The sequence below is a fragment of the Danio rerio genome, chromosome 22 (assembly GCF_052040795.2).
Source record: "Danio rerio strain M-AB ecotype USA chromosome 22, GRCz13ab, whole genome shotgun sequence".
Classification (NCBI taxonomy): Eukaryota; Metazoa; Chordata; class Actinopteri; order Cypriniformes; family Danionidae; genus Danio; species Danio rerio.
The window spans coordinates 18,888,390-18,912,593 of record NC_141042.1 but is presented as its reverse complement, the minus strand read 5'-3'; the positions used below and the strand labels follow the sequence as shown (position 1 = coordinate 18,912,593).

The window sequence follows — 24,204 nt, the reverse complement described above, 5'->3', positions numbered from 1 at the left end:
CAGAACTACAAAACTAAATGTAAAGAAAAGTTGCTTAAGTTGCACACTAGTTTGGTCATGTATAAATATCATAACCATATTGTATAAATATTATTGTCACTATAAGCCTACATCATGCTGACGATCAAAAACACAATGTCATGATATCTCATGCGCTTGTCTTCTGACCGAGTGCATCTTAAAATACATGACTGACGCCCCTCATAGAGCGTGTGAAGCAGACATTCTTTATCATTTGTGAAAATAAAGACTTGCACGTTAAGGAAACAACATAAGATGAAGTTTCCGCAGGCCGTGGTGCAGATTAAAAGTAAAAAAAAAAAAAGTATATTTATTTGTACAGATAGGTTACTTGATCTGTGCGATCTTTTGCAGACGCAAAAGTCAAATGCCTGCTCTCCGCTTCTGCTCTCTCGCGCTTGAGAAACAAGCTTTACTCTCGACTATTTTGACAAATACACACCTACGTTACACAGAGCCCAACATGGAAGTTTGTGATTGGGTCAGCTCAATGTCAATAAAGAAAAGACCCAATGGGCTGCAGATTATGTCACATGGTCGCTCTATCCGGAAAAGAAACATCTCACTTTCAGAGCGTGACAGCTCACAGGAGCGTGACAGCTCGTCAATCACTTAGGGAGAAAAACATGACAGACTGCTAAGTGTTCTATGGGCTGATCACATCATAAGAAGATGATCAGCCCGGCCCAAAAAGTACGTCGGCGCAGCAGGAAACTGCCCGGTCTGCCCCTGGGCACAACAGGATAAAAAAAAAAACTGCAACTGCGTTAATTTTTTTTACACGTTAATTATTTCAAATTAATCGCATGCGTTAAAGTGTTAATTTTGACAGCACTAATATATATATATATATATATATATATATATATATATATATATATATATATATATATATATATATATATATTAGTTTTGTTACCGAAAAGTTGAGAAAAAGTAAACCAAACATAAAGATATCTCAGTAAATATCAGCATTTCCACAACATAGGCTCATTCTGAAAATGTAGCCCTATATACATTTCTGGAGATCGCAGATTATGTAGCCAGAAGTATGTAGGCTGCACTTCATCTTTAAAATGAACGCTACAGTGCGGTCCGGTGCTAAGGCTTTCCCACTGTTACCAGTTTGTCCAGTTAACTTGCCATGTATGTCAGCGGACTTGAGACACAAAGAGGAGTTGACCACGATGATGAAGTTCGAGTCCAGTGAAGAATGGTTCTAGAAGCCAGGTAAGACAAAAACAGAATCCAAAGAATAAAATAAACAAGAAAATAACAAAGAGAAAATGTGGTATATCTGAAAATGTGGTAAAAATCAGGCGAGGGCTTTTCACTTTTTGAACTGCTTTTTAAAACTGTTGGTTAGCTTTAGGGAAGTGGCTGGGCGGGGCAATCGGTGCTTTTTAAAACACTATTGATTGGGTTTTGGGAAGGAGGAGGGTGGGTCAGTTGATTGGTCAGTTGACAGCGGCCTCTGGTGGATTTACATGAGAACAGCAGTCACGAATGGCACTCACAAGAGAAATTTGAGATCTCAAAAAGCATACACAGCAGCCTCTGGTGGATTCGCAAAAACTCCAAAATTGATATAGTGGTAGGTTTTCAGAATGAGCCTGGATTGCATTTCCGTCTAGTTTTACATAAAACTTGTACATTTGTTTGTTTTACTTTTAAGGATTGAACCAAAACACAGTGTTGCATGCTTCTGGGTGAAGCACAACGCAGGGAAAAAAAGAACATGCATTACAAAAGTATTTTTGTTTCAGTCAACTTAAAAGTTCATTACTTTTAAGTAAACTAAATATTAAAAAGACAAACAAACTGTATTTCTCAAAATGTACTGTTATCCATAAACATTTTAAGGACACAAATTGTTTTTTTTTTTCAAATAACTTTGTCTCCATGTTTTTGTTTAAATTGTAGTATATTATTACAACAACAACAACAACAAAAACAACAATAACAATAAATGCAATACAAAAGCAGTATGCAAAAATGTATAACGCAATGTTAATTTGTTTTTAATGTTCCACAGTTGCATATGATCTATAATGAATATACAGTTCACAAAATGAGAAAATGACAGTTGCGCTGGTCTGAAAACAGCAACAAATCATGCCCTACATGCCTTGCGTGTTATTGCACCGGTTGTATGATAGAGCCCTAAATATTTCAGAAATGTAACATCAAATGCTTGTTTTATTGCAAAGTCCCCAAATTAGATGTGACTGAAACATTTGTTTTATTTAGCATACAAAAAATCTTTTAAACTTTCTTAACTTCAACCTGTGGTTTTGTAGTAAAAATATTTGAAATTAACAATTTGACTTAATGATTTGTTGTTTAAATAAGTTTTAACAACTCATATCTTTTACATAATGTTGGGGTTTTAGAATTGATTTTCTTTTTATTATGATTTATTTAACTATGTCCATTTTAGGGCTTCTTAGTTATGCTTGATTTATTGTAGAATTTTTGTAATGTTTCTAGGGTGACAATTTAAATGTCTTTCCAGGGACAACAGATGAAAATTTTAACATTGTAAAATAAAGAAAATGAAGAATAGTTAATTCTGGATTGACTGCAGCCAGAATGCAACATTAAGTGCCTCAGTGTGATGGCGCAGCGGTCAGCGGTGATGAATAGATCAGTAACATCTGCTTCTAGACCTCCAGCAGGGTCAAATAAATATATTCCTCCCCGCGCCAGAGCTGCCGAAGGCCGCCACATGTTGATTGTTGACTGTGATTAGCTGGAGCGCTAATCAGCAGATCGCTAGCGGCTTGGAGAGCAGGTCTCCTTTCACCCTCAGTCACGCTCATTCAGATCACAAGACATCAAGCCGCCTTGAGCCCATCCACATCAAAAAATGCAGATGATGAGCTTTAAATGCCTGATAAAGGTCAGTGATTTCTACTCTAAGAAGCGTTTTGTTCTCTCTTAGCAAAAAATACAAGACAACGAGACATGTGTTAACCCAACAGCGACTTTCTCCCTTTACAGATGAATTGGTTTTAATGGGAAATTCAGCATTAATTTGTCAGTGAATAAAGAGTGGTGATGGGAATTGTCTTTTCCGAGAAGCAGACAGAAGTGATTATTCAAGACACTAAAATAAATGGCAACATGTACTTTGATTTCCCTGAAGTGACAGCAATGATTATATGATGGCAAAGAGTATAACTGATTAGACAAACAAATAGCTCTGCCCCCAGACTGATGCTATTGGCTGAGCCGCTGTTACTATGCTAAACTTGTCAGGATGCTTAAATGACCAGTGTTGTATCTAGTCTACTTTCTAATAATGTTACAATTTAAAATATACGTTTTTAACAGGACAGGGAAAGTTGATGCATTATTATCATGTTAGCTACCTCTCTGCAACTCTCACATGGTCGCCCATTAAAGCTAAGCAGGGCTGCACCCAATCAGTACCTGGTTGGGAGACCACGTGGGAAAGCTAGGTTGCTGCCGGAAGTGGTATTAGTGAGACCAGCAGGGGGCACCCAACCTATGGTCTGTGTGGGTCCTAATCCGCTTGTTAAGTGTGATGTAACGCGAATCGGCTTCCACATCCAATCGCTCTATTCAACTGAATGGGAAGACTCGTGAAATGGTAATAATAAACATCTACAAAGTGATTTAATACTTTCGAAAATCACGATCGCAATAAATATGTCCATGCCTAGTATCCAATGGCCAGAAAGTAATTATTTTTTTTATAAATTGTTAAAATTTTGTGATTATGTGATGCAGCAAGCCCAGAGATTGTTGTGTACACTATGGCTTTATATAAAATTAACTTTAATGTGCAATATGAATAAAAAGTGATCATAAACGAATGATTTCTCAGCTCAAATTAGTGGCGGCTTGGACCCGAAAACAGTATTACATAAGTCACCAACACGTCACCACTTAACAAGCGGATGCCCCAGTATAGTGATGGGTATTCTATACTGCTCAGTGAGTGCCGTCTTTCGGATGAGATGTTAAACCGAAGTCCTGACTTTTTGTGGTCGTTAAAAATTCCAGGATGTCTTTCGAAAAAGAGTAGAGGTTTAACCCCGGCATCCTGGCCAAATCTGTCATCTGACCTCTGTCCATCAGGTCCTCCTAACCATCCCCATATCATAACTGGCTTCATCACTCTGTCTGTAAATAATTATTGACCATTATTTTGTGCGTTAATGTCCATTGCTCATTGGTTCTGACTACACGCACAGATTCACAGGAGGGGTGAAGTATTGTACACTGGCTTGGGATGGACATCATCACGTTAGAATATTTTGTATGGGCCTAATGCTGGGTTCACATAAAGTATGGAGAGGAGAACTAAATCACTTTCTCTAGCTTACTCATGGAATGTTTTTCACTTCAGACTAATTTTCCTCTTTCCTCTGGAGATTTATAACTTACATTTGCACAAAAGAATTGATTGAGGGTAATATTGTGTGTTTGCAGTGAAGAACATTCTGCGTACATTTATTGTTTATTAACATTATTGTTTAGGATATACATTTTCATATTTTGATTCAGTAATAAATACAATTTGGTAAAATGTTAATTATAATTAAATGAAATATTCTTAAGAATAATATGTAGTGTTCTTTGGAAGAGTGTCCTTGTATTATGATGCTATTATAGTGTCAAAATGGTCTTAAAATCACAATTAAGTCGTTTATCGTACATCATCATCCAGGTAGATGCTACACACTGGTGGTGAACGTGAAGATGGCCCCAACGTGTAAAGCCCTTTGTCCAGAGACTCGCTTTATAAATGTAAGGAATTTTTTTATTTATTTACATTCTGGTGCTATAAAGCATAACACAAAAAATGGATATTATGACAGGCACAATCACAAGTAATATATAGTGCATCAAAAATGCCTGTTTTTCTAATAATTAGACTGAGTTGATTATTGTTCTAAAAAAAGCCAATTTATTAATTAAAAACATACAATAACTAAACATTTGCACTTCATTTGACCACATTATTGAACTATGACTATTTATTTTGTAACATAATACATAAAATAATCATTAGGTAATTTAATTAATAACAAACAGCACTTTCAACAGATAATAATCAGTATGTATTCAGTTAAGGAAATAGACAGCCTGATATGACATTTGAGGGATATAAACCAAGAATGTTTATAAAACAGAGGGAAACATGGGGCCAAATTGTAACTTTGGGTTTCCAGACTGTCAGCTTTTGCCACAGAATAATGGCTTTGTAATAAGGCCAACCGAGCGAGACGGTGAACCCAATTACGCTGTCTCTGGCAAAACAAAAAGGGACAATTTAAGACAGGCACAGTGACAAAAAACAGCTAAAATGTTGCCCATCCACATCGTCAAACTTCACAAAAGAGCTTGAGCTGAAGCAGAACATTCCGGATGTTTAATCTGGACAAGACTCCAAATATAATTAATACAACTCAAGTGAAAATTCATGTTTGCCTGGTCAACTGCTCCAATTGTGCTCCTCATTCTCCAGGAAACTGCCATGTTGTCAAATATGTATGTGGACATCATAGGAGTATGTTGCAGTCCCACAGTTTCTATGGAGACTTGGCCATATATCAGCCTCTGACTTGCAGCTGTTCTCTGCTAATGGAAATCGTACCATGTGCTCGTGAAAAAAAAAAAAAAAATCCTATCGATTCCTATAACAGTTGATGGTTTCTCACTACATGCTGTAATCCAAGAGTCTTGCTTCAGTGATTATACATCACATACCTGATGTGTTTCCTGCGCGATTACCTCTCGGGTACTGAAATTACACACAAACCCCCTTTAGCACTCATTAGCCGCATTTCCACTATAGGGCCAGTGCAAGCCAGGGCTTTTATCGGGCCGGGCCGGGCCAATCACCTTGGAGGTTGAGTAATGATGCAGAAATAATGTCGCGTTTTCACTGTCGGGCTAGTAGCTCGCAGCGCGTCACACAAACACCGCCCACAGAACGTCCCCGAATCAAACGTCACACAACCCCCCATTTCAGCGGGAATCAAGACAGATAAAACACACCATTTAATCATCACTAAACAAAACCATTAAAATGAAGACAGCCGGAACAAACAAAATACCCGTTACTGTACAGCAGTACATTATATGTCTATACGCACGGGCCTGTGTATTTCCATTCATTACATTTGTTTACTCACTGACCAACTGTTGGCACTGAGCATCGAGTGCTCTTGCCACTAACGGAGGGACCCAGCGCAGTGTTTAGTGTTTCAGCACAAGAGCGAGTAGCCTAATAAAATATAGCCATATTTCTTGCGCTCAGCAGGTTTTCACTAAAGCTCTTCATTTAAAGTTTCATTTATAAATTTGACTACGTCATATAAAAACATAAACACTTGTTTGAGGACACAGAACACATTTTGTGTTTGGACTTTTCCCCAATGCATTTAAAGCAGCGAGCGGTGTGCAGGACTGGGTGACAGAAAAAAAGGTAGGCTAGACTCTTCTCCGGTGTTTGTTTTTAGAAAATATCTAAAATATTTTTTTCAGATCTTTGTTAAATGAAAGTTATATGTGGCTTTAAACGGTTTGATTTATGTATTGTATATAGGCTACATTGTTCTAGCTAGCTTTTGTTTATTTTATATTGGTTTATTTATTTAATGCGATTTTATCATATCCGATATTTGTAATTCTTTAAATTATATTTCAATATAGCTTAGCTATAATATAGCTTATATTTTATCAAGATATGACACTATATTGTTTAAAGTCTATGAAAGTGGGCACGTAATTTGTTATGTTTTATGCCTTTCTGTTGTATTTATATTGTGTATTATCTCCAAAAAAAAAAAAAAAGCCGCTCGCTCTTGCTTGGTCTCAAACACACATACAGGCATCTAAACATGCTCAAACACACCTTTTAAACTTGACAAAACTCTCGAAAACCTTTACTGTCTGCTGTGTCTTTAATATGGTGTAAAGTTTATTATGCGTTATTGAAACATCAAGGAGGACGCAGCAAAGAACGTCACTATAAATTATATTATTTTATGCAACACCCTTACATTTAAAAGGGAAACATAAGGGTGATCGTTTGCAAAAAGACCCAAGCCTAAAGGGCTAAATGTTTTCTTTCCCTTATTTTATTTATTTATTTATTTGTTTGGCGCATGTACTCATGTGCAATTGGAAAACTGTGCCCGCCTCTCCTTTCACTCCGCCCCGAAGCCCCATTTGGCCCTCTTTAGCCCAAGGTATTCGGCGGGCCGAAAAAGGCCGGCCGCTGGCCCCAAGAAAGCCCCGCTTTGGCCCGATTAGGCCCCGAAAGTGACAGTGGAAATGCGACTGGCCTTGGCTCGCCCTGACTCGCTGGCTTTAGGCGCAATAGTGGAAACGCGGCTATAGACTACTATGCTGGAATTTTGAAGTTTTAAGAAATGCAAAGAACTTGAGATTAAACCACTTTCTAGAAATCATTTCTCGCATCAATAAATGTCTATTGAAAATTAACATATGGATATACATAGGCATGCAAACCTTGAAATGACTGTGAGCCTCAAACACCATTGTTTCCTCATTTTCATGTACATCCAGTGAGTGCCAGTGAGTGTAAACTCCTGGTGAAAAATAGGCCAAGCAAAATATTAATATCATAAATATGCATGCCTAAGACTGCTTGGCAACAAAGTTTCCTACACTTTCAGAAATAAAGGGACGTAAGCTGTCACTGGGGTACCTTTTCAAAAGTTACACGTTTGTACTTAAAGGTTCATATTGGTAAATCAAAGTAAATAGTAGTACCTAAAACAGTTTGAGGAAGACTTTTGTACTGCTTAGGTATTATTATGTACCCTTGAGGTATTAATATGAAACTTTTTGGTACAAATTTGAACCTTATGAAAACACAAAATGCTGGATATACAGATTAGAAATAATTCAGCAACACCCCAAAGAGATATAAGTTCTGTATAAATGTATCTTTTGTTAGTTTAAAGTGTATATTGTGAAATATGCTACATATGTTTGTAATGAGGTAACAAACACATGTAAACTGCTGAATTTGTGTAACATTTATGCATTGTCATATTACTCAACTCTTACTGTCATTCTTCTTGAGTAAAAGAACATCAGCGAACCTTATAAAACTCATCTGTTTATGCAGATGTTGATACTAATTCCTGCCTATTGCTTTGAGTTAAATCTTCAAAATACATCTTTGTGTTTCTTTTATTGAGTATAATTATAAATTATCCTATATTTTATTCACAACACAATCTCAGGAGCATTAAAGGAGGAGCGGAATTAGCTGCCTTTGGATAGATTACTCGCTCCAAACATGAACTTCTTCTCCACCTCAGTTTAAATTATTGTCATTTACATAGGTATATGTATAATATATATGTAAATGTGACACTAGATGAACAGTATGTACTTATAAATTTAAGTATATTCCTATATCTGATAGAAGTCTATTTGAGATTAATAAAAAAGAGAATTACAAAAAAATAAATGCACATCTCGCTTCTATTCTCGGACTCAATCCTGACTAAAACATGCGCTCAGGGAGTTTAAATGAAGCGAGTTAAAAATGAAAGAGGTAGAAGCTAACGGAAATAGAGGACAATTACTCAAGGGCATCTTAATCAAGCTCATTTTCCCAGTTACTTGAGGACACCTCGGCCACACAGAGGAAGAGGTGTTTTCCTCGTAAACAAGCCCAGCCCCCATCAGTAGCATTTCACTTCGTCTATCAGAAATACAGGCACTTAATTACGCAGCAGCTTGGCAGTGAAGACACTCATTAAACACATCAGGAGGAGAAAAGCGAAACACTGTCAGTCTTATCCAACAGCCCCCACTTCACAGCCTCAACCTCAAGCAGTGATGACACTCATTATACGTGTCAAAGCGGAAAAAAAAGCGGACCACCTCATTCAACCCTAGAAGGGGCGGGGGGTGTGGGGGGGAAGTGGTTGGAGGGGAATCAATCATATATAAGCACTCAATGTATGTTGATATGGTGAGATCTCTTAGGCTGATTAACATATAAAAGACAGCTAACCGAGATTCCATTTGAAAAAGCAGCTGGTCGGTTTTAGTATAAAGGAAATGGCGTTTTACTGTGATATATGCTTTAATCTATCCTCTTTATAGCTCAATAAATGAGGCTTTATACGAGCTGACTCAGGTGGACTATAGTTCTCGGGTGGATAAGCAAAAAAGGGCTGAAATAAAGCCAACATTAAATTCCTCCTCTTACAAGAGAAAAACAAGCACTTTATTTGCCGCTCTGTTCTTTTAGTGTCTTAATAATAAAAAGATAAAATCTGTTCCAAGAGAGTTATGAAAACTTATAGTTTTAATTACTGTGCATGTAAAAATCGAAATTGACTATTTGCTTTCACTATAAATCTGGTTTTAACGTGAACGATGTACAGTATTCTGATAAAGCAATTGTTTTTTGCATACTTTTATAAAATAAGTTGGCCATTTCCTAAATTATTAGGCTATGGTTTTTAGCTTATCACTCGTAACACAACCTGATGTCTTCCAGTGATAGCAAAAGCGAAAATCCATAATAAATGCCATAATAAATGCCAAAATAAGACCTGACATGATGCAATTCAACACAAAACATGCCAATCAGAATAGTACTCTCCGCTCACGCATTCTCTCGAAATGGTAACGAATGACAGCTTTGAAATAGCATATAACGAACACCACCCATCGTGTTTCATGACTTCAGTGACTTGTGTTTGGATGTAAAATCCATTAAAGGTGGTAGTTCACTACACAATGTAATTTTATTCTCTATGAACTCCCCCTCTAGTGTTTCCAAACCTTTATGAGTTTCTTACTTATGTTAAAAAAAATTAATTAAAGAAAGATAAAAACAGGTTAACTATTGACTTCCATAGTAGGAAAAACAAATATGGAAGTCAGTGGTAACAGGTTTACAAAAATAAATGAATGTTTGGAATAAATGAAGGGATGAGAGAATTTAGATTTTTGGGTGAACTATCTTATTATGTAAGTGACTTAACTATCCCTTTAATTCGCCCGTTTCCATTTTTGATGTAGAATGGTATTTTACTGTGGGCGGGGCTACCTGACACGATCAAACAGAAATAGAAACTAAGTGGCCTTTAAAATGCTAGCCATGGGGGCATCAAGTGAGGCGTTTTTCAATTAGTAATGTTTGCTTGATAGGATCTATATGTAAAACAGCCTATCTAAATGTATTTTATCCTTATTTAGACATATACATCACAAACACATAAAAAATTATAAAAACGGGTCGGAATTGGAATTAAGGATCTTTAAATAAACATGAAACAAGTTCAGTACTTAAATCAGTATTACAAAGCAGTTTTGATGATTGTATATTGGTCATATAATTTTAAGTCCATTTTAAGTTTAAAATAGAAGCCAGCCTGATCTCACGAGGAAACTTAACTATTTTAGGTTTTGTCAGTTTAATGGCTAATTTGTACAAATTCATACAAGCTCAGCCCTACAAATATGTAAGATGTGTGGCACCAAACCCCACCACTGACCATCATAAATGAGCCATTCATACTACATTGTACAAATTAAATCATAGTCATGCAAAATTCATATGAATTGGCCGCTTAATAAAATGAACGAACTGCCATGAGATGGCACTGGAGAAGCAGGACTCTGTTAGCAAACATCCCGACATCACTCTCATGCTGAGAGTGGCATTTGGATATGTAAATATTTTATGCATAATGCATTTATTAAAATGCCATTTATAGTATAATAAAGATACATAAATTATGGCAATAAGAAAACATCATTTAAAAAAAATTCAACGCTATCTCACAACAATTTGTAACTTTTTCATTTAGTGGCTAATTCATATACGTTTGTACAATCTCATAAAATTTAATACAATTTGCTCATCCCCCAATGATGGTTGTGTTTAGGGGCAGAGTTGGGAGCCACGCCTCTTTTTTAAAATCGAACTAAACCCAAACGAATTCGTATAAATTAGCCACTAATCTGACAAAACGTGAAATACGTACGTTTCCTTGTGAGATCAGACTGAAACATCTGATAATAGTGATGTGGATGTTTGCATGAGCTCTAGAATTCGACATTCAAGTAAAGTCATGTTATGTTTATTTAAAAAACATTATAAAAAGTGTTTTTATTTTAAATGGGGCCTTTCACATATCGCGTATTTTGTATGTGCAAGTTAATTATTTCCAATAAAGGTGCATGTGTGCATTATTTCCAATAAAGGCGCTTGTGTGTGCACATTGGGAGTGACGTGCTTGTGTATTCCATGCGCACCTAGTTGAAAACATCTCAACTTTTTAGAATGCTGAAAGCACGTCAGGTGACAAGAACTGACCGATGAGCTTCATACTCTGTATGGAATGCACACATTTCGGTAGACTTTTTACTTCAGACAAAGACCGTGCACCCGAACACTGCAGTGTTTTTTAATTTTCTTTGTGAATAAAACTTGTATCAGAGCTTCAGCAATGGTTTTTTCACCCTCTGAAAAAAGTGATTAATGGTTGCCTAGCAACTACAATAGAGCACGAGCACAAAGCATGTTGAAAATGGAGAAGGAAGCGACACCCTCGTGCTTTCCAAGTGTTTTTTTTAGATGCGATATGTCAACGACCCTTTAGGTGTCAGTGTTGCTTTTATTTTAAATTAATTTCGCTTAAATTTACTACTTTTCAATACAAATTTTTGGATTTATGTTTCTACTCTGAACATAGGAAATGAAGATGATCGCCATTTCAAAGAAGATATTGGGTGCTTCTTAATATCCTTCCTCTTTTACTCGCTCTTCTGTCCTACGACATGGAAACCGATCAAGATCAGCCATTTTGAAGGACGTCTGATACACAGGTGTGTACTTTGCGGAAGTGTTTTATTGGCTAAACTTTGAGTGTAAAATCTCCCTCCCCTTCACATATGCATCAATAATTGTAGTTAAACAATCAGACACGTAATTGTGAATATTAAGCATTAATTTCTTGTAAATGTGTTTTTTTTATGTAAGATGCTTTTCAGCAAGAAAAGCGAGGTGACACAAGGATGCACAAGTAAGAGTTGAGAAGCACCCGGAGACACATCTACATATTACTTCCTAATAAACTATCTACATAGTTTGCTCTGGCAAGCTGTTTCGAACTCCTCAAATGAACTCCATTTTGGCCTGATTTTGTGTGAAATTACATCACACCAGTTGGTCCTTTGATTTTGTTGAAGTATATCAGGGCTTTAATGGTCCTTGTGTGGGCTTGAGAGTTTGCTGCATCACATTTGATAGATCAGGATTGATGGTGCATCAAATATTTTGTGTCATCAAAGCAGAAGAGACAGATGGAGTGTGACAGTACTCTGCTTGACCAGCTGAGAACAGTGACAGTGATCCACTTCCACGATCTTACAACTAAATGGATCATTAGACCAGTGTTTCTCAAACCTGTTCCTGCAGGCACACCAACAGTATTTTGGATGTCTCCCTTATCTGACCTATTCATTTCAGGTTTTGAAGTCTCTCCTAACGTTCTGATGAGTTGAAATCTGGTGTGTTTAATAAGGAAGAGGTTGAAATATGTACTGTTGGTGTGCCTTCAGGAACAGGATTGGGAAACACTGCATTAGACATCAATGAAAGATAACCTATAGGGCTCCGTGTTTATTCCCTTTGAACTAACCGAAAATATTCAGCCAGACTCACCTGTTTTTTACACCCAGGCAAAAGCATGCACACTTCTGTTGCACTCTTGACAAACTGAGTAAATCGAGACCTTGTCTCCGTAATCTAACTTTAATGGGAGCCACCATTAGAAGTAATACATTGCCTGGTAACAAACCACAAATCATGCAGGCTGCTCCGTTATTGCATTTGGAGCCTCGATCTATAAATAAACCCCAGAGCCCGGCAGAAGCGATAGAGCTTAACCACCGCTGTGGAGAATATCAACAGGATGGACGCGCAATCAGGTAAGAGTTCAACACCATAATACACCTGTTACCATGCTACAAAACTTTATTCTTAACAAAATGCATTTAACAGCGGAGGAAACACATGCTTAAAATGTAACATTTTTTAATCTCGGCAAAGACCATGTCTTTGCCAGAAGTTTAGCTGGAAGCACTAAAATGATGTTGAATATAAGAAAGACTTTTAAAGTAAGAAATTTACATTTTTAAATTGGAATGTGTCAGTGTCACATGACTAGATCAGTGTACACCTGTCCTGCAAGAACATCAAGAAGATGTTAGAGGTGGAAATTTGATAACAGTCCATACCTGTCAACATTGAGATGCGAAAATAAGAAATGACCCCCGTGTGTAAAGAATCCGTTAGAGAAACAGCATCTATTTATCACTATAGAGTGCGTCTGACAGTCATGCACTGCTATATGAACTGACTGTTTTGAGGATTGCATCGGAGGGGCGACTGCGCCTTTAATGGAAATGAAGGGAATCCTGTCGTTTTTATATTTATTTCAAAATGTTTTCATGCCAAAATAAAATGAAAGCGCAGAACAGATTCACACTTAAGAGCAAGGAGCATCCTCTGGAGGTTCAGCAGTATAGTTTGTACATAGGGAGGATCAGTTCTTTAAATTTTTTTGCCACCCTTCATAGAAAGATTAAAAGAGAGACGGGAGAATACGGGAAAATGTCTGTACGAGACGATAGCCGGATAAAGTTGGAAACTACAAAAAAATCGTGGGAAAACGGGAGGGTTGACAGGCATGTAACAGTCACAACCAGGGCTGGCGCATCCATAGAGGTGACCTAGTGAATAGTGAAGGCGGCATTTCAATTGTTATTAAGGAGTCTGAAATCAGTCTTTTTTTTTTTTTGCCACCTGGGCATAAAATGGCATCACTAATCTCTCCAAAGCAGAAATGGATGTGAGACAGTACTGATTGGACCTACAAAACACACGTGTTGTGATGTAAATGACAACAAATTCACAACTGTCCATTTTTAAGACACCAGCATTCATCTAAGACAGTGGTTCCCAAAGTGGGGGATGCATGACAATGACAGGGGGGCGCTTGGTGATTTCCAAAAGTCAAATAAATTTAAATAAACTATTAGAATTACCATATTTTAGCTATACATCACAGAAGATAAAAAATAGTAGTTTTTAACAGTAAAACAACATGCAAATGAAAAGCCATTTGCTTTAAAATTATTTTTTTCATAATATCGGTTACGTAAGATTACCAACACAGCAATAGCGTTAGCTGCAGCAGATTGATTTTATAGCACCAGGTTAAACTTTCTGACACCTTTATGGCAATCAAAAACATTAAAAATAAATACAGGCCATCACTGAACATTGAGAATGATCTCTGACTGACGGTCTCCAAAATTAAACCAAGAATAGACTAAAGTGCTGAAAACATTGTTTCCCCCAGTCTCTTTAGTTGAGGTTAATATTAAACAAATTAATAAATGACTATAAAAATGATATGGCTGATGGACTGCTAAACTTTTTCAGGTTGTCAATATGCTTGTTTTTATATGTGCGCAACGTTTGTATATGTATAACCACCTCCAAGGAATTTGTGGGTCACGAGTCACTGGCATTGTTATTTAAGGGGTCGTGGGCTGAAAAATTTGGGAACCCCTGATCTAAGAGACCATTTGCATTCAACTAAAAATGAAAAACTTTTGTCATTTTAGGGGCCTTAAAAAACAAGTTTAAATCCATACGAAAAAAGTTTAACAATATTGTAATACTACTGTTTGTTTTGTTGGCTTTGTTTTTGCAAAGTTAAATCACCACTTACTGGTCTGGCATGTATCAGCATGTAGTATGAATCTGCGTGAACAAAACATCGTTGTTACACAAAATGGTATTTGTAATTTAAACTGGTCTTTATTTCTCTATTTTATCATCAAAATCAAATACACAGGTTTATAGTGTAAATAGATTTGTTATTCTCCTAGCTTATAGTGTCCAACTAAGGAAGTCTTGTACATTTGCAGTAAATAATGTAACTCTCATAGCCTGCAAATAGTAAAATAATTTATCAAAAATATAACTTTTTAAATACAGTGGTCCCTCGTTATTTGCGGGAGTTACATTCTAAAAATAACCTGCAATAGGCAAAATCCGAAGTAGTCAGCTTTATTTTTTACAATTATTATAGATTTTTTAAGGCTGTAAAACCTCTCACTACACACACTTTTCTCAAACAGGCATTAACAAATCTCTTGTTTAAACACTCTCGAAGTTCAAACCTTCGTAGAAAAATGAGTCCAGTATTATAGAATGAAACCAAATAACAAAAACATTTGATCTTCATTTATTTATTCCGTAATGGCGCCCTACAGCCGCGAAACTTCTAACACCCTTTAGCATGTGCAGAAGTTCAACTTTTTGTGCCATGGTTAGCATCTTCCTCTGCCTTTTGGGTAATACCACAGGTGCATATAACGGTAAAGAACATTTCGTTGACATTGTGGAGACAAAACTTGCAAACATACAGTACAGCACATCAGTCACACTGCTAGCGATCGAAAATTAAATAGATTTAGCAAGCTGAACGCATTCTGTACTGTACAGGAGACACGATTTGGAGATTGATTGACAGTGGTCTACAGCCAATCAGGACGCAGAACACAATGCGCAGGATTACAGTATAGCGAGGGACCACTGTACAATAATTATAAGTAGCTTTCCCAGTACTTGGGTTGCAGCTAGAAGGGCATCCGCTGAGTAAAACATGTGCCAGAATAGTTGGTGGTTCATTACGCTGTGGTGACCCATGATAAATCAGGAACTAAGCCGAAGGAAAATTAATGAATGATTGAATTTTAAATAGCAATCCACACACAAAACGGGACAAACAGCATGGCGACCTGAAAACCCATCTTTTTCCAACCCAGGGTTGTCAGTCTTGGTATCGGCGTCAATACCTGACATCAATAAAAGAACACAGGGGCCATTAACACATACAAATCCCAGGATATACACTACAAATCAGTATGTTAAATAAAAAACTATACAAAACAATGCCAATTGTTTGTGTTCTCACTGTGTGATGAATCCATACAAAATCAACATTTTTGGGGGTTTAAGTAACAGTAGAAACATTAATCTCCCCTGAATTCACGCCGTTAAACCTCAAATCCTTAAATCCTATTATTCCGTACTCCCTTAAAGTGTATAATTTGCTTCGTCTCTTGCCGACCAGTGTATTCTAAACACCGTGGGCTGGTGTGAAGAGCTTCAAGGGCCTCTTTTGCCAGGAAAGCAAACCTCATGCCGCTCAGGCTCATGATCAAAACACCATTTGTTCTGTATCGTTTTTATAGAGATTCTCCAGTTACACTCTGCTGAATCAGTATCCTACAAGAATACGAGGCACTTTGTCAGATGCGAGATCGAATTAGACACTTTTATAGACTGATAATGTGCTCTGACAGATGCCATATTTCACTCGGATCAGAAAACAGGCGGCCTCCTGCTTGTTTAAAGAGCAGATCTTTGGCTGTGATGTTGCCATCACAACATCCAGCAGCTAAAATGTCACATCACCTTCACCGACATACCTAAATCACTCACAAACTGCTGTAGAGAGACCTGAAGTGCAGCGTTTCTTTCACCTGTTTGCTGCCTGCATGCCAGGTTATTAAAGCACGTTGATCTTAATCAACGTCCCTTAGTTTGGCAAACAGGAAAGCTGGGAGGAAATGAAGTTAGATGCATTTTCTTTAGACAGTAAGGGATATTACAGCCATCCGTCTGTGTCCCAAATTACATTCAGTTAGACTGAAGTAATGATACAAACAGTATTCACCCTTATTAAGATGCATTTAAACACAAACTGCTACTGCTCACATTATGAGGCGTAATAACAACAAAAAAAAAACATAGCATACCTGAGGTAACGCAGTGGCTCTATGGTCTCAGGTTCTTTCTCGTTGGAGCTGTGGTTCATCTTGATTTATTCGGCAGCGCTTATCTCTAGCAACAGTCACCCTCTTATTGCTCTTTCTATTCTCACTGTGTGTGCCCTGCTTCAGTCTACTGGCTTACTGGCTGATAAAACCAGGCTCCACGCGTAGATCAGCTACTCTTGCTGGAAGTGTCAGCCAATTAAGAGGCAGGGAGACACCGGGAGTGCCGTCTGATTGGCTGAGCACCCCTGATGCTGGAGAGCTCAGTCAAGCATAAACCGCATCCCTTTCAGATGGAGCATCCTCAGTAGAGGAGCGTGAATGTGTCTATTTTGATTTGAACGCTTATTCATCATGGAGCTGTTTTGGCACATTATCTGTGTAATACTACTGATCATGCATATATTCACGTGTTGAGCTGTTATTATGCAAGGTCTGAGCATTTTGACAATAATTATCATTTATAAGACTCATAAACGGAGATGCTGCTAGCATACAAAGCCAGCAATATTATATTTTAAAGTGTTTAATTTTGTTATAAATATGCAGGGTTTAGTTCATTTGCATTTGAAACGAGCAACAAGCAATGTTTTACATAATGTAAAGTGTTCTAAACTGGATTAATGGAGAGTGATATAAATTAGCGCCACACTGCCGTTTAGAGGTCATATCGCGTCTCTGCAGGCATAAAGTTATTCTGTTGGGGAAATAAACGTAGTAAATTAGGCTTGAGTTTGAGATATATACCCAAACATGCAACTAATTAAAGTAATGAAGAATATAATTTCAGTACTCACTATAATCCTGATGAAAGTGTTATGACGTCACAATAACACCAAAAGACTCCATAAGATGTGATTTTACTTAACATATTGGTATTTATACTATTAAGATATCTGTGAAAGCGATTATCGCTAATATTGAACGACTTTTTCACATTTTAAACGACTGAAGAACCATTTTGGTCGCTCTGAAATCCGATCACGCGGAGAAGACCGTTTCCAGGCTCAGACAAAATGAAAGACGTAAACGGTTGGTGTGAGGGAAAGTGTTTACCGGCAGTGTTGGGTAAAGTTACTTTTAAAGTAACATATTACAATGTTCACAGCAAGAAGGTCGCTGGTTCGAGCCTCAGCTGGGTCTGTTGGCATTCTGTGTGGACTTCGCGTGGGTTTCCTCCGGGTGCTCCGGTGTTATGCCGAGAAACACACCTCTGCCGCAAAATGCACCCTCTCATAGACTTTTATTAGCATTCTCAGTCGACATAAATAAATAAATAAAAGGTCTTAGTTTATTAAAACGTAAAATTATTATTTTATGTGTACGTTTAAAAACACTAGATTTACAAATAAATGAAACATTTTATTAAGTGTAGCCTAAAATTAGCCTTTTTGTTGGGTTTTAAACAGGGTAAATGAAACACAAAATTGTTGCTGTTTTAAACTAAACCACACATACTTAATATCTGTATGACTGTAAGTCAATCTATTTACTTATATCTTTATATATCTTTAGTCAGGAAGGTTCCATTCATGAAACTCACCTCAATCACTCTAGAGTCAACTCTATTATTTATTATTGACTAAGCCAAAAAGAAAATTAATGAATGAAAAATACAATATTAAGTCGCTTTGAAGTAACAAATTTGTTACTTTGTTATTTTTTAAGCAAAGCAGGCAAATGTAAAGCAAAATTATTCGTTTTATATACATTAAAATAGGCTTAGGATTGTAATTACTACTTTTTAACAAAGTTTAAAAGTATGAAAGAGTTTAACATTGAGTTGTACTGCAAACAATAAAGATCTATATATGTGGATCTAGACTAGTTACACTCTCCTATATATTTTACTCCGAGGCAGAAACCAACATCACGTTCATTTTCATCTGTTATTATTGTTCTCATTAATCTGAACACAAGAGGACACTAAAGGCACGTGTAAACGGGGTCTAAAACAGAGAGCTTTTAAGTCAAAAACACTTGAGTGGATTGATTTCATAGTGTAAATACTCATTTGATCAAATGACTCAAACATTTGAGTGCTTGTTAACACCATGGACCAGGTTAAGCATTTCAGCTGACCACTTGATCAGATCGCTTAAAATGCTAATAAAAGGTGGAAATAGGTCCATGTTATGCATTAATTGTGATTAAATAATTGAGTACAGATAACAGAGGCCTAAATTACTGCTTCCAACATTCTTAACCTGTAGAATGATCTATGATGACATCATAGAATAGAATGCTTAAAGAACACAGTAGAATGCACATTCTTATGACATGGGTGAGGAATGCAGTGCAAACTCAAGCTTGACAGTTCTCCTGAGATTGTAGCATACATCTGTTGAGACAAAATGTCTATTAACAACGTTTTGAAAGGCATGGGCTACACTTTCCTCACCTCAATTGGTGAAGGCTCCTTTTCTCGAGTCAAGCTTGCCACCTCGCAGAAGCACTGCTGTAAGGTGGCTATCAAAATTGTAGACCGCATGAGGGGCTCTGCGGATTTCATCCAGAAGTTTCTCCCAAGGGAACTGGCGGTTTTGAGACGGGTGAATCACGAGAACATCATCCAAATGTTCGAATGCATTGAGGTGGCGGGAAAGCGACTCTGCATCGTGATGGAGGCTGCGGAGAAAGATCTCCTTCAGAAGATACATGAGGTCCATCATATTCCTAAAGACCTAAGTAAAACCATGTTTGCGCAGATGGTCAGCGCTATCAACTACCTCCACCAGATGAACATTGTCCACCGAGACCTGAAGTGTGAAAACATACTGTTAACAGCCGATGAGAAAATTAAGATTGCAGACTTCGGCTTTGCTCGATTCGTTGAAGACCCTTCAGAGCTCAGTCATACCTTCTGTGGATCTCGGGCCTACACTCCACCGGAGGTCATCACAGGAACGCCGTATGATCCAAAGAAGTATGACGTATGGAGCCTTGGGGTGATTCTGTATGTCATGGTGACTGGAACAATGCCATACGATGAAACCAACGTCAGACGACTTCGCCTTCTTCAGCAGAGACCATTGAATTATCCAAGTAATGTCGCCGTTGAGGAACCATGCCGGGTGTTTATCAGAACTCTGCTCCAGACAAATCCTTCCACAAGGCCAACTATTCAACAGGTGGCCGGACATTCTTGGCTGCAGAGCTAAAGCACAAGAACTCATAAAACCATGTGTTGGATTGCAAATTAATAAAATCTATTCATGTTGGAATGGTGTGTCTGTATATTTGAGTTTACATTTATATTTTATATTTGGTCGGGGGGGGCGATCATGTTGCCTTAGATCATTTGACCATCCTGGTTGACCAAAACAATTGACAAATTTGTAATTCGTCCTCCACAATAAAGAGTCTCAATAAAGAGCGGCACACATTTCGGGTTGCAGCACTAGCAATATAGGAAACAGGAAATGTGGAAAATACCAAGACAGTTACCAGAACTTTGGTTTTATTCCATTTTTTTCCCAAAGAATCCCTGACCCAGCAACAATGCATTATCTGCGCCAAATTTCTTGCTAATGAATGCAAGAGGCCGAATTAATGACATTTGCAGACGACTCATCTTTAATATTGCAACAAGCCCATGGCATTTTTGAGCCCATAGAAAAAGAATTTACATGCCCAAAATTAGATGGAAAAAAATGGCACCTAATTGGCAAATAATATAGGGCCAATTTAAAAGGCCAAAGGCTTACATTTTTCAGTTACAAATCAAAGGGCCTACTGATGTTTTACTTTTAGAACTTACATTAGGCTATTATTTGTGCATAAACATATCTAGACAGTTAATAAACAAACCGTTTGTTCGAAAACAAATTTTTTGTCATCCTTACTGCAAACCATGTGAGTGATAATATTAAATGTGCAGGGGTGCCATACAATGTTTTCTGGGGGAAAAGGGGGTCTCAGGCAAAAAAAGGTTGGGAACCACTGGAAGAAACCATTATTTAACCATGTTTAACCAAACCGTGTAAACCATCTTAAGGCCCAGGGTGTTTTTGTACATGCATTTTTTATTTCTCTTTGCTATTTGGGCTCATTGGAATCTAATTAGATTAAAACCTATGTATGTATCATCCTTTAATATGTACTTTTAGAGAAAAATGATGTCCATATATGTGGACTCGTGGTCCGAATTTACATAAAACACTTTTTCCTGGCTGTTTTTAATGCATATATAACATAGAATTATTTATTTTTTTTTAACTTTCTTTGACTGTCAGAGAGTAAAACCAAAAATTTTTCCCATTTTGGACAGTTAAAAATAGGGTCTGGGACATTTCATATGCTGCAAAACAGTTGCAGGATGACTATCAGTAACAAAATATACAACATTCAAAGTATTTTAAGTAGCCACATAAAAGCTCAAATGACCTGTCCACGTATGTTGACGCTCAAGCCCTAAGAGGTTAAACAATTCTTTAAATGACTTCAACAGTCATTATTTACAACAGTCAAAACATGGTCAACCATTTGATAGAGCAGCCAGTAGACGGGAGAAATTGTATTCCTCTAAAAATAAATAACCTATTACATTTTCATTCACATAAAACTTACTGTCATCCACCCTGACTAGGCTACTTCACATCCTTTCAAACACTTGAAACCTGATTAAATTGTGTCCCACCATTTTGCAAAATGCAATTTACACTCAAAACACACCCACACGTCAGATGAAACAGGTTAAAATTAGTTTTTATTATAATTATTAACTGATAGAGCAGAAACAGATGAAAAAAAAAGGTTTTTTTTTTTTTTTACAATTCATAAAAGAGATGCTACACAATAAACGACGGCAGCATCCGAGGGGGAAATGGAATGGTGTTAGTTGTCAGCAGCAGGCAGTAGTCAGAACAGCATTAAAAAAAAAAAAAAAAAACGGGGTATCTGTGACCAAAAAAATTTCCACAGGCTTTTAAGATCGCCGACCGAGAGAGGGGAATCGAAAAGATCGAATCGATTGACACGTTCGTTGGACTGTTTTGACTAAGTGATCCGAGCTGTCATTTATAACATACATAACTGCTCAGCAAAAATCCAGAGCATACTCCTAGCGAATCAAATCAGATGAAAGCAAAACGAAAGATGGTAAAAACAAAAAAAAACAACAACATGACCACCACCTAACAGGTAGGACTTAAGTTCATTTAGCTAAGATCCTGTGCTACATTCAATAAGCAGTAATGCTTTCAATCCCAGAATTTCCTTTAAGGAACGATTAAGCCATGACTTCCAACAGGATCGAAGACAGGACATTTTGAAGCATTCAAACACCCTAAACACAGTCCGATCTCCAATTCACAACCTTCTTAATCTATTTGGGAAGGAGCTATGGGGATATCCTTCATCTAAAGTGACATTTATAAATAACACAACATCCAAATAATGCCTAGATGCTGCTGCGAGAAAGCCTAAAGGGGAAGCACATCACAATGGTAACTAAATGCGTAACTTGTTTCTGTAAAATAAAAAAAGAGCTATCATCAAATCGCTCAAACAAAAAGAAAAAAAGAAAGACGATGATCTATTAGTAGTCCTGTTGCGGCTGCTGCTTATTTATGTTAGTTATGTCCATCTCTGTAACCATCCCTGATGCACAATTCTTGGTTAAATGTCTTTTATAAGCTTACAAAGAAAAGAAAACAACCCAAATTATTTAAAAATACACACTACACCAGCAGATGTATAACCACCTCAACGACAAATAACAATTTCTTAAACTCGCGGCCTTTCAAAAAAGGCCATTTCCAAAAGGGTGGAATGAGTCCACAGTGAAGCTAAAAAACACAAACAAACGGAAAAAAAAAACACAAACATAAACTCCCGTATCTGTTCAAGAGACGCTGCGGGTAGATAAAGCGTAAAGATGGTCCACTGAAAGGTCATAAAACAATCTCTAGCGTCTTGTAGGAACTCCACGGTCCTGTGTCCTCCATCCCAAGTGTCCACGAGCTTCTAAAAACGCCTAATGGAGGCTTTAGTTTCACTTGATGGAGCAATTTCTCCGTAAATTGAGGGTCATCGCTGCGGATGTGTATTAGATAGCTAAAGCCCGTTGGGTAATGGAGGGATTCAGTAGATGGATTCATTCGAAGGCCTGAAGAAAAGGTCCTTGCTTCTCCTTGCTCACTGATCCTGGTACAGCTCCTCCATTAGTTAACCTATGGGGTCTTACCTGTGACTGTACAAACTAAGGGTCTCGGAACAAAGGAGAGATGGAGAGAAAATATAGCTTTTTTTTCTTTTTTTTTCTTTTTTCCTTTTTTACATTTTATTATTGCTTAACGGCAGGTTGTCTGTTACCGAAAACCGACCGAACGTCCAAAAAGACAGAATTATAACTGAGAGAATCTTTTCATTGGAGCATTATTTCCATGTGTTTGCCGTTTGGGAAATGGAGCGGGAAGGGATCATGTCCAAGAGGTACTCTCTCTGACGGTCCACCGGAGACGTCGTCCTGTGCACGGACAGACTGGGGTTCACATAAGCCATGGTGACACCTGCCGGGAGAGATTGTGAAGTGGTTATATACTCTTTTATATTTAAAAGAGATTTAACTATATGGTGTTTCTGAATAAAGATTGCTTGAAGAGTGTGATAGCAAGGTAACAGGGTTAAGTTCAACTAGCACTGTTGCTAATTTGTCATTATACCTAAATTTGGTTATTAAGAAAACGAATGTACCATTTAGAGCTGCACAATATATCATTTCAGCATCGATTATCGCAATGTGCGCATATGAAATAGTCATATTGCTGGATCTGCAATGCTAAATCTGTATCAGAATTTGAAAAACACTTTTAAAACACTCATGCTGTGTTCACACCAGACGTGGAACGCGCGGATAAATCGCGCTATTCGCACGTAAATAGCCGCGTGAACATATGAGTTTACTCGCTTCATTCGCGCGTCAAACCCCGCTTCATTCGCGTGTCAAATACACTTCAGAACAGACGCGGATTCGCGTGATGGGCAAGGCTTCTGTCTGCCCGAAATTCTAGCTTCATAGCTGAATGGCTAACATGGATTTTATGAAGAAAATAACAGTGTTTATGTGCTTTATGAAGACTGAGGCCCCGTTTACACTAGTGCGTTTTAGTTTGAAAACGCATAAGTTTTGCTACGGTTACGCCATCTGTCCACACTACGCCGGAGTTCTCGAGCGCCAAAAACGGAGCTTTTTGAAAACGCTGGAAAGGCCGTTTTCATTCTAAAACGCTGCTGCTCCGTCTCAGTGTGGATGGGGCAAGACGGAGACATCTGAAAACGGAG

The 24,204-nt window shown here is 37.5% G+C and overlaps 3 protein-coding genes and 1 long non-coding RNA gene across 18 annotated transcripts in view; 2 read left to right on the top strand and 2 right to left on the bottom strand.

Annotated features, from left to right (window-relative positions):
* yjefn3 (YjeF N-terminal domain containing 3) overlaps nt 1-16,961 on the bottom strand; it is a 75,643-nt gene extending 58,682 nt beyond the window's left edge. Inside the window, exon 1 of the mRNA NM_001044843.1 lies at nt 16,903-16,961. Within this exon, the coding sequence (NP_001038308.1) occupies nt 16,903-16,961 (59 nt within the window). The remainder of the gene's footprint in view (nt 1-16,902) is intronic.
* On the top strand, nt 2,413-12,183 carry LOC141380303 (uncharacterized). The gene is made up of 4 exons (XR_015521883.1): nt 2,413-2,923; nt 4,721-4,800; nt 11,757-11,889; nt 12,044-12,183. It is a non-coding gene; the product is annotated as an uncharacterized LOC141380303 (long non-coding RNA).
* Nucleotides 16,962-19,274: 2,313 nt separating the features above from the next.
* Nucleotides 19,275-20,081, top strand: tssk6 (testis-specific serine kinase 6). The gene has a single exon (NM_001044845.1). It carries the CDS (start codon nt 19,275-19,277, stop codon nt 20,079-20,081), a length of 807 nt encoding a protein of 268 aa, NP_001038310.1.
* Nucleotides 20,082-21,606: 1,525 nt separating this feature from the next.
* gatad2ab (GATA zinc finger domain containing 2Ab) overlaps nt 21,607-24,204 on the bottom strand; it is a 68,703-nt gene continuing 66,105 nt past the window's right edge. For 12 of the 15 annotated variants that reach the window (XM_087302526.1, XM_087302528.1, XM_087302527.1 and 9 more), the window contains one exon: nt 21,607-23,432. In XM_087302526.1, the coding sequence (XP_087158652.1) occupies nt 23,299-23,432 (134 nt within the window). In that variant the 3' untranslated portion in view covers nt 21,607-23,298. 15 annotated transcript variants of the gene reach the window in all.

What these genes read in the sequence shown, in the direction of transcription:
- tssk6 (NM_001044845.1), top strand. Translation starts at nt 19,275, where the DNA reads ATGTCTATTAACAACGTTTTGAAAGGCATGGGCTACACTTTCCTCACC.